The sequence below is a fragment of the Tupaia chinensis genome, unplaced genomic scaffold (genome assembly GCF_000334495.1).
Source record: "Tupaia chinensis unplaced genomic scaffold, TupChi_1.0 Scaffold000201_1, whole genome shotgun sequence".
Taxonomy (NCBI): Eukaryota; Metazoa; Chordata; class Mammalia; order Scandentia; family Tupaiidae; genus Tupaia; species Tupaia belangeri.
In genome coordinates this window covers 1,698,366-1,708,622 of record NW_006159676.1, presented here as the reverse complement: position 1 = coordinate 1,708,622, position 10,257 = coordinate 1,698,366, and the positions used below count along the sequence as shown (strand labels likewise).

At 51.2% G+C, this 10,257-nt stretch overlaps 1 protein-coding gene across 1 annotated transcript in view; it reads right to left on the bottom strand.

The window, feature by feature from the left end:
• Window positions 1-4,483: 4,483 nt before the first annotated feature.
• Window positions 4,484-10,257, bottom strand: part of FKBP8 (FKBP prolyl isomerase 8) — a gene marked incomplete in the record, with an annotated part of 35,299 nt that continues 29,525 nt past the window's right edge. Inside the window, 3 exon segments of the mRNA XM_027771292.1 lie at window positions 4,484-4,998; window positions 5,378-5,509; window positions 6,512-6,589. Of these exon segments, the coding sequence (XP_027627093.1) occupies window positions 4,912-4,998; window positions 5,378-5,509; window positions 6,512-6,589 (297 nt within the window).

Below are 10,257 nucleotides of genomic sequence, written 5' to 3'. Positions count from 1 at the left end.
AATCACCCCCCCAGGGGGATGGCCATGCCACAATCCCTTCTCCTCCACTGTCCTCTCAGGATCTTGGGCATGCATGCACACACAAGCAGTGTGACTTTTTTTTTTTTTTAAGAACTATCCCATTTCTGGGACCAGCAGATGGATTAATGGCAGTGTCACTGCACTTCCATGTAGTTGACCGCTGTTCGCATCCCAGACCTGGTGGTTTAACCCACACCGGGTGCATTAAGCCACCAGGTCCGGGACGCGAACCGCAGTCGACTACGTGGGAGTCCAGCGACATAGCCATTGCGCTAACCGCTGGTTCCCAAATAAAAATAATTCTTTAAAAAAAATTTTGTGAAGAATTTCTGATGTTAATGCTTTTATTTATTATTATTATTATTATTTAATACTTCCAGAGAGAGACACAGAGAGAGAGAGAATTTAAGAAAGTAAGCCCCCAGGTCCAGGACTCAAACCATGGTTGGCCGTGTGGGAGTCCAGCACCTTAACCACCACGCCACCACCGTATTCATTTATTTACATTTGAACAAAGAGAGAGGAGAGGAGGAGGAGGGAGAAAGCAAGCCACCGGGTCTGGGACTGGAACCTTGGTCGGCTATGTGGGAGTGTCCACCGCCTTAACCACCATGCCACCTGCTGTCCCCCACCCCAGTGTGACTTTAAAACACCAGGTTGAGACCCCAGAGCTTTTAATCACCACACCATGCCACTCGCTGGCCCCCCATTTCCTTTCCACGGCTGTAAAATACCGCAGGATATGCATATTTTTTTTTGATAACATCTTATTTACCACTTCATCTGCTGATGGATCTCAGGGTTGCTTCCTCTTTTTGACAGTGGTAAACAGTGTCTCTATGAGCATGTGCAATTTTTTTTTTTTAAATCCTGTTTATTTTTTAAGGCTCTCCCCAGAGGATGTGTGAGCTCGCCAGAGAGAGACAGAGAAAAGAGACAGAGAGTGGAAAGGTAACTGATCACAATCCCAGAGCAGATGGCCATACCACAATCCATTCTCCAATCCCCTCTTGAGATTTTGGGCATGCACACACACGTGCCTGGTGACTTTCAAGCTGCTAGATCCGTGACTCAAACTGCGGTCAACCATGCATGCGGGAGTTGGCCCCTTGTTTTGGTTTTTCAAGAGTTGTGTTTTATTTTTATTTATTTATTTTTTTGAGAGGTTTTCGCTATAGGGCACGTGCGCTCGCCAGACAGACAGAGAGAGACAGAGAGACAGAAAGCGAGAAATCACCCCCCAGGGGGGATGGCCACGCCGCAATCCCTTCTCTTCCATTCTCCTCTCGGGATCTTGGGCACGCACGCACACGCACCCGGTGTGAGTTTAAGCCACCGGATCCGGGATGCGAACCACAGTCGACTACGTGGGAGTCCAGCGACATAGCCACTACGCCAACTGCTGGTCCCATGTTTGTTTGTTTGTTTCACTCTAGCGTGTATCTATTCAATAGGGAGACAAAGAGAGTGAAAATGAGAAATCAACCCCTGGGGGGATGGACAGGGCAGTTCATTTTTCTTCATTCTCCTGTAGGGATTTTGAGCACACACACACACACACACACACACACACACACACACACACAGTGTGATTTTCAAGTTGTCGATTGGGTCTAGCACTTAAATCATGGTTGACCACGTAGGAGTCCAGTCCCTTAGCAGTACATCATGTGCAAGCTTTTTTTTTTTTCTGTAAGATTTTATTTAACTTGGGGACCAGCAGTTAGCATAATGGCTATGTCGCTGGACTCCCACGTAGTCGACCGTGGTTCGAGTCCCGGACCCGGTGGCTTAAAACTCACGCCGGGCACGTGTGCGTGCGTGCCCAAGATCGCGAGAGGAGAATGGAGGAGAAGGGATTGCGGCATGGCCATCCCCCCTGGGGGGTGATTTCTCACTTTCTGTCTCTCTGTCTCTCTCTGTCTGGCAAGCACACGCGCCCTATAGCAAAAAAAAAAAAAGTATTTAACTTTATTTAGTTACTTATTTTTAATTTTACCAGAGAGTGACACACTGAGAGAGAGAGAGAAAAAAAAAAAAGTGAGAAAGCGAGCCACTAGGTCCAGGACTCAAACCAAGATTGGCCATCTATGAGTCCAACGCCCCTAACCCTCACAACACCTGCAGGAATCAAGGTATCTTTTCCTATTTTTAGTCATTATTTTTGGACCAGCAGTTGGCGTAATGGCTATGTCGCTGAACTCCCATGTAGTTGACCACGGTTCGAGTCTCGGACCCAGCAAGCCAGACTGTCTACGCCCAGGAGCTGGGTGTTGCTCAGGTTGGTGAGACTGCAAAACGAAGAGGCATCCTATCTGGGGTGTGCACAGCTCCCACCCCAGGGCCACCAGCAGAGTCCCCTACGGCTGAGGGCAGGACAGATAGCAAAGGGGCTGAATGCTGAAGAGGTGGCACGGGGACTCCTCCTAGCACTCAGCTGCATGACCCAAGGGGCACCCAGGTGGCAGGTAGGTTCCACCCACCACCTCCTTTCTAATTGCAAGAGGGAGCGTGGGCTCAGCAGACAGAGGGAAAGCGGGTGACAGCGACAGAGAGGGAGCAAGCCACCCCACGTGGGGCATGATCCTGCTACAATCCCCTCTCCTTCATTTTTCCACCCGGTTGGGATTTTAAGCACACACATGGGTTGATTTATTTTTTTTCCCCCTTTAATTTGCAGGACCAGCAGTTGGCGCACTGGCTATATTGCTGGACTCCCATGTAGTCGACCACGGTTCGAGTCCCGGACCCGGTGGCTTAAACTCACGCCAGGTGTGTGTGCTTGTGTGCCCAAGATCCCAAGAGGAGAATGGAGGAGAAGGGATTGCGGCGTGGCCATCCCCCCTGGGGGTTGATTTCTCGCTTTCTGTCTCTCTGTCTCTCCCTGTCTGTCTGGTGAGCGCACGCGCCCTTATAGCAAAAACCTCTCCAAAAAATGCCACTCTGCAATCCCCCCTCCTCCATTCTCCTCTCTTGATTTTGGGCACGCACGCACACGCGCCCGGCGTGAGTTTAAGCCACCGGGTCCGGGACTCGAACCACACAGCCACCGCGTAGGACCCAGCCATCTTAACCACCACACCAACCAGCATGTTGCGTTCTTTTTCTTTTTCAGGGTTTTTGCCAGGGGCTGGCAGGTAGCATGGTGATTCAAGGCACTGCATACGTACGCACATGGCCGACGAGGGTTCAAGTCCAGGACCTGGAGGCTTGCTTTATCACTTTCCCTCTCTCTCTCTCTTTCACTATTCCTCTCTGGTCAAAATAAAATAAATAAAGTTAATAAAATAATTCTTTTTTTATTTTTTTGAGAGGTTTTTGCCATAGGGCGCATGCGCTCGCAAGACAGACAAGAGACAGAGAGACAGAAAGCGAGAAATCACCCCCCCCCAGGGGGGATGACCACACTGCAATCCCTTCTCCTCCATTCTCCTCTCGGGATCTTGGGCACGCACGCACACACACCCGGCGTGAGTTTTAAGCCACCGGGTCTGGGACTCGAACCGCAGTTGACTACATGGGAGTCCAGCGACATAGCCATGACGCTAACTGCTGGTCCCAAAATAATTCTTTAAAAAAAAGAAAAAAAACACTTAAGCTAATTGGTGGCATGGAACTAAGATGAGTGGATGCCACGTGACTATGTGGGTCCAGTCCTGGACCTGGTGGTTTGAGACAAGCTGTGCGTTTAAGCGTAAGTGCCCTAGGGCAGGTTGGTTTTTGTTGGTTGGGTTTTGTTTTGAAGTTTTTAAGGCCACATGGGCATATCAAGGCCAGACGGGGCTTCCCACCTGCCTGAGGCCAGGGACCCTGTTTCTTTTCTTTTTAAATTACTTCTGTTTTCCAGTTTTGATCAGAGAGAGACAGAGAGAGAGGGAAGTGAGAAAAGCAGCTGCCAAGTCCAGGACTTGAACCTCAGTTGGCCATGTGATAGTCCAGCGCCTTAATTTTTTTTTTTAAAGAATTATTTTATTTAACTTTATTTTATTTGCTTATTTATTTTTAATTTGGCGAGGGAGAGAGAAAGTGAGAAAGCAAGCCACCAGGTCCGGGACTCGAACTGTGGTCGCCCATGCGGGAGTCCAGTGCCTTTCAACCACTCCGCGACCTGCCAGCCCTCAGCGGACCCTGCTTCTGCCACCCACCCACCAAGTAAAGGGGTGACCCCACAGCAGAATCGTGGAGCAGCTTCTCAGGGCCCATCCAGGTCCCCAACTTCGAGAAACCAAAGGACAAGGGCAAAATCCTGGGGTGACAGGGGGAGCTGACCACGGACCCCCAGGGCTTGCGCCCCACTGCGTTAGCCCTCGACCTCCCCCTGTAAAGAGGGTCTGGCATGCACCAGAGGAGACCTGTCTCCAGCTGGCTCGGCACGTCCACCGTGCTGTGTGTCCCGAGGACGTCGCATGCCGTCTCTGGGCCGGGCCTGAGCAGTGGCAGAGGAAGAAGTCGGAGCCAGCAGTGCGCGGGGTGGGAGGCTTTATTTCATGGTCAGGGAGGAGCCGAGACAGGACAGCAGGCGGGACAGGAGGGGCTGGCACTTGGGCAGGGACTGGGTCAGGGAAAGGCTGCCCCCAGGCCTGTTGAGGAGAAACTGAGGCTGGTCCCGATGAGACCTAAGGGGGGGGGTCGGGGTCGGGGCGAGAACTGGGGAATTGAGGGCCCCTCCCTCCAGGCTGGACATGGTGCTCTGGCCCCGCCTGACTCGCCTCTGTAAAGGGCCTCAGTCCCTCCTGCTTGCCGGGTTCCTGGATTCCCAAACTTCGCTGTCCCCAGCCCGGAGGAGGAGGGAACTAGGCCGGGGAAGGCGGGGGACAGGGAGCCTGGGGACGTTAGGGATTGCGGGATGGGATCCACGGTGCGCAGGGGGGATGGCAGACGCCTGGCTGATCAATTCCTGGCAGCGATGACCACAGAGAGCGCCACGCCCCCCAGGGCCACAGCAGTCGCCCCAAACAGCCACTTCCAGGGGATGGACTGTGGAGAAAAGGGAGAGGAGACAGCTGGAGGGCAGTCAAGACGGGCCTCGCGGGCCTTAGCGCCTAGCGAGATCTCAATGGTCCTCCCAACATATCTCTGCCTGGCAAACTCCTACTTGTACGTCAAAACCCAAATCAAATAGCCCCTCCACCAGGACGCCTCGTCTTTGGAAAAGCTTCTATTTCCCTCTGGGTCCTTTAGCCCTGGCCTTGTCACACAGGGTTAGGGACTATGTCCCCACCATCTCCCCGGATTTCCCAATGACCAAGGACATCCAATCCTGCAGAAGGAAGAAAATCCTTCTGCCTGGTGTTTGCGGCCTATAGCCTCTTCCCCGCCCTTAGGAGCTCCCCTCTGCCCACCAGCCCCGGCTCACCCAGGCACCCTTGCCAGGACACTTGGCGGGCAGCCGGCTGGGGTTGCCCAGCATTTTCCGGTACAGGGCTGTCTCCGTGCTCCGTTGGGCCGCGTGCTTCTTCACCAGCTTTGAGAGCTCTGCGTGGATCGTCTGTGGGAGGCAGGAGGTGGGCAGGGGTTGGGCTGAGAGCAGGGGGGTGGGGACCACGGGGGGGGGGAGGGCAAGGGTGAAGAGGTTTTCACTATAGGGCGCGTGCGCTCGCCAGACAGACAGAGACAGGCAGAGAGACGGAAAGCGAGAAATCACCCCCCAGGGGGGATGGCCATGCCTCAATCCCTTCTCCTCCATTCTCCTCTCGGGATCTTGGGCATGCACGTGACCAGCACTGACTTTTAAGCCGCCAGGTCTGGGACTTGAACTCTGGAGTCGGCCTTGGGGGATCCAGCACCTTAACCTCTATGCCACCTGGCCCCAATCCCGTATTTCTTCATAAATCACCCAGTCTCAGGCATTTCTATTGGCAATGCAACCTCAGAAAAGACCTCTCGGAATTAGCAGAGAGCCTAACAGTTACGTCGCTGGACTCCCATGTAGGCGACCGCCGTTCGAGTCCCGGACCCGGTGGCTTAAACTCACACCGGGCGCGTGTGCGTGCGTGCCCAAGATCCCGAGAGGAGAATGGAGGAGAAGGGATTGCGGCGTGGCCATCCCCCCTGGGGGGTGATTTCTCACTTTCTGTCTCTCTGTCTCTCTCTGTCTGTCTGGCGAGCGCACGCGCCCTATAGCAAAAACCTCTCCAAATAAATAAATACATAAATAAATAAATAAGATCTCCTCTCTGGGCATCACTAACACAGGGGTTTCTATCCGTATCTGCTATGGAGTCAGTGAATGGGATGAATCAAACACAGGTGAGTGGGACAGAGGAATGTTCCAGAAGGGACGGCGAGGACACGGGCATTAGGCAGGCTGGCAGTCTCCTCGGTCCCTGGCTGGGACCCGATGGGAAGTCATGGGGGTCTTTTGCAAGCCGACCAGGACCCTTTGAGCTACTCCTCCCCTCCACCGCCCAGGGAGAAATGTCAGAGAGCCAGAAGGGGGACCTGCCAGTCTGGCCGGCACAGAGGCCCCCGGAACCCCCAACCCTCTCACCTTGTTGGAAGGTTCCAGCTTCAGGGCCGCCCTGAGGATGGGGATGGCCTCGCTGTATTCACCCTGCTGAGCCAACACCTGCGGAGGGACAGGGCATCGCTAGCGTCACGCCGGACCTCTCCCTCCCAAAAAGGCCTGGCCAGATACTGGAAGCCACGTGGGCGACCATGGGTTCGGATCCCTGGGCAGCTTGAACACGTGCTGGGTATGTGTACGGGTGCCCGAGATCCCGAGGAGCAGGAGGGCTGGAAAAAGGGGACTGCTGTGTGACAAGACCGTGTCACAAAATAAACTTTAGAAAGAAACGGGGGTTGGAAGCATAGTGGTTAAGGGCACTGGACTCCCACATGGCGACAGCAGTTCAAGTCCCAGACCTGACGGCTTTCTCTCTCTCTGGTCAAATTAAAATCATTCAATCAATCATTCAATCAATGGATAAAGTTAAATAAAATAGTTCTTTGAATAATATATACTTGTTGGGAATCAGCAGATGGTGTAATGGCTACGTCACTAGACTCCCATGGAGTCGATCAGTTTGAGTCCCAGACCTGGTGGCTTAAACTCACGCCGGGCGCGTGTGCGTGCGTGCCCAAGATCCCGAGAGGAGAATGGAGGAGAAGGGATTGCGGCGTGGCCATCCCCCCTGGGGGGTGATTTCTCGCTTTCTGTCTTTCTCTGTCTTTCTAGCGAGCGCACGTGCCCTATAGCAAAAACCTCTTCAAAAAAAAAAAAATTCTCTTTTAACAAAAAATACACAACAAAAAAGACAGATTACGGTTTGAGTACCAGACCCAGTGCCTTGAAAATCACACTGCTGGTTGGGACCAGCGGATGACGTGGTGGTTAAGGCACTGGACACTTCCACTTGGTGGACCACAGTTCGAGTCCCAAACCTGGTGGCTTGCTTTCTCACTTTCTCTCTCTGTCTCTGGTCAAATTAAAATAAATAAATGGATAAATAAAATTAAATAACTCTTTAAAAAAGAAAAGAAAATCATGCTAGTGCACGCATCGTATAATAAAAATCTAAAAAGAGAAGGAAAGGAGAAACAGAGAGAGAGAGAGAGAGACAACCAGCCATGCCAGGCTCCTGACCACCTTAACTAGGTCCCAAGGTGATCTCTAACAACCAACAAATTGCTCCCCCTCCACTGCTCCCTAGCCGGCTTACCCGAGAACCTGGTCGAGCGCCATCTTTCCTCCTGTGGTCGTCTCAATGTGGGCCAAAGATCTGGGTGCCCTCACCTCCTCCTTCCCTCACCACCTGGGCTGGCCCAAGAGGCCAAAGCTTTGGCCCAGCCGGTGCCCAGAGCCAGGCAATGACTCCTGCTCCCCAGTGAGATCCAGTGTGAACGACGCTGATGCTGCTGAGACCAGTTACTAAGGCAGTGGGGCTGAGGGGAGGTGACGATGCAGAGCTTAAGACGGTCAGGAAGGGGGACCAGCAGTTAGCGTAATGGCTATGTCGCTGGACTCCCACGTAGTCGACCGTGGTTCATGTCCCGGACCCAGTGGGTTAGTTAAACTCACACCGGGTGCGTGTGCGTGCGTGCCCAAGATCCCAAGAGGAGAATGGAGGAGAAGGGATTGCGGCGTGGCCATCCCCCCTGGGGGGTGATTTCTCGCTTTCTGTCTCTCTGTCTCTCTCTGTCTGTCTGGCGAGCGCATGTGCCCTATAGCAAAAAGCTCTCCAAAAAATATATATTTTTTTTCCTTTAAAAGAATTACTTAATTAGGGGCCGGCATGTAGTATCACGGTTAAAGATGCTGGACTCCCACATGCTTGACTGTGGTTTGAGTCTCAGACCTGGCAGCTTGTTTTCTCCCCTTCTCTGTCTCTCTCTCTCTCTCTCTCTCTCCCCCTCTGTCTTTCTCTGGTCTATCATCATTAAAGGATTCTATTTTAAAACAGAATTATTTAATTGCATTTTTTAAAAAAATTAACTTATTTACTTATTTTTTAAGTAATTCTTTTATATAACTTTATTATTATTATTATTATCATCATTATTATTTTCCAGTTTGACCAGAGAGAGAGAGAGAGAGAGGAAGTGAGAAAGCAAGCCACCAGGTCCGAGACTTGAACCGTGGTCAGCCATGTGGGAGTCCAGTGCCTTTAACCACCAATATACTTGCCGGTCCCTTATTTACTTAATTTTTTAAAGAATTAACTGTATTTATTATTATTATTAACTGTATTTATTCTTTTCCAGTTTGATCTGAGAGAGAGAGAGAAAGGGAAAAAGCAAGCCACCAGGTCTTAGACTTGAACCGTGGTTGGCCAACACCTTTAACCGCACCACCTGCCGCCCCCATAGTTACTTATTTTTAATTTGACCAGAGAGGGACAGCGCTAGAGGGAGAAGCAAAGTGCGAAAGCAAGCCACCAGGTCCGGGACTCAAACTGCAATTGGCCAGTTGAGAGTCCAGCGCCTTAACCACCACGTCACCTGTGAGCCCTTATTTTTATTTTTATTTTTTTTTTAAGAAAAGTTCTTAAAAAAGATAAGATGCATGCACTCACCAGAGAGGCAGAAAGTGAGAAATCACACCTCAGGGGTAGCAGTTACAATGCAATCCCTTCTCCATTATCTTTTCAAGATGTTGAGCAAACATGTACACACGCCTGGCATGGGTTTAAATCACTGGGTCCCGGGCTCCAACTGCCGTCGACTACACTATCTGCTGATCCCTTCCTTTTTTTTTTTCTTAATTATTATTTTCAAAATAATTATTTATTTAATTCCATTAGTTATTATTATTTAAACTTGACCAGAGAGAGACAGAAAGGGCAAGAGAAAGCAAGCCACCAGGTCCGGGACTCAAACCACAGTCAGCCATGGTCAGCCATGTGGGAATCCAGTGCCTTTAACCACCACGCCACCTGCTGGCCCAGATCCCTTTAGTGTACATGCGCTCGCTGGAGAGACATAGAGAGATGGAGCAACACAAAGTGAGAAATCACCCCTGAGGGAGGATGGCCATGCCACAATGCCTTCTCCTCCGTTCTCCTCTCAGGATTTTGGGCTCACACACACACGGACCTGGCATGAGTTTTAAGCCGCCGAGTCCAGGAGTTGAACCACAGTCAACTATATGAGAGTCCAGCAACATAACCTTTACTCCATCTGCTGGTCCCATGTAAACAATTTGGTTTTTGACCAGAAAGAGTGAGAAAGCAAGCCTCCAGATCCAGGACTTGAACTGTAGTCAGTGGCGTAGAAGTCCAGCACCTTAACCACCAAGCCACTTGCTAGCCCGAATGAAGTAATTTCTTTGAAACAAAGCAAAATGAATACAAGGACAGCATCTACTTCCTCTAAATACTCTTTACACACAGTAGATGCTTAATAAATTCTTTTTTTCTTAAATAACTATCTAATTTATTTATTTACTACTGGCTCATTTGAGTTTTGCCTGAGAAAAACAGAGAGAGAGAGAGAGAGAGAGAAAAAAAAAGAATGAGAAAGCAAGCCACCAGGTCTGGGACTCGAACCACAGCCAGCCATGTGGGAATTCCAACACTTTAACCATCATGCCACCTGCTGGTCCTGATGCTTAATAAATTCTGGCTGGGGCAAGCTGCATGGCTTAACTTTAAGGCGCTCTTCCAGCGGGAACTGAATTCCACAGGGTAGGCAGGATTGGAATCCCAGGTGCTCCGCCCCAGGGAGTTTGGCCCCGCCCCGTGAAGTTGGCTCCACCTACACCCACGCACCCGCCCCGCCCCACCCAGCCACGCCCAC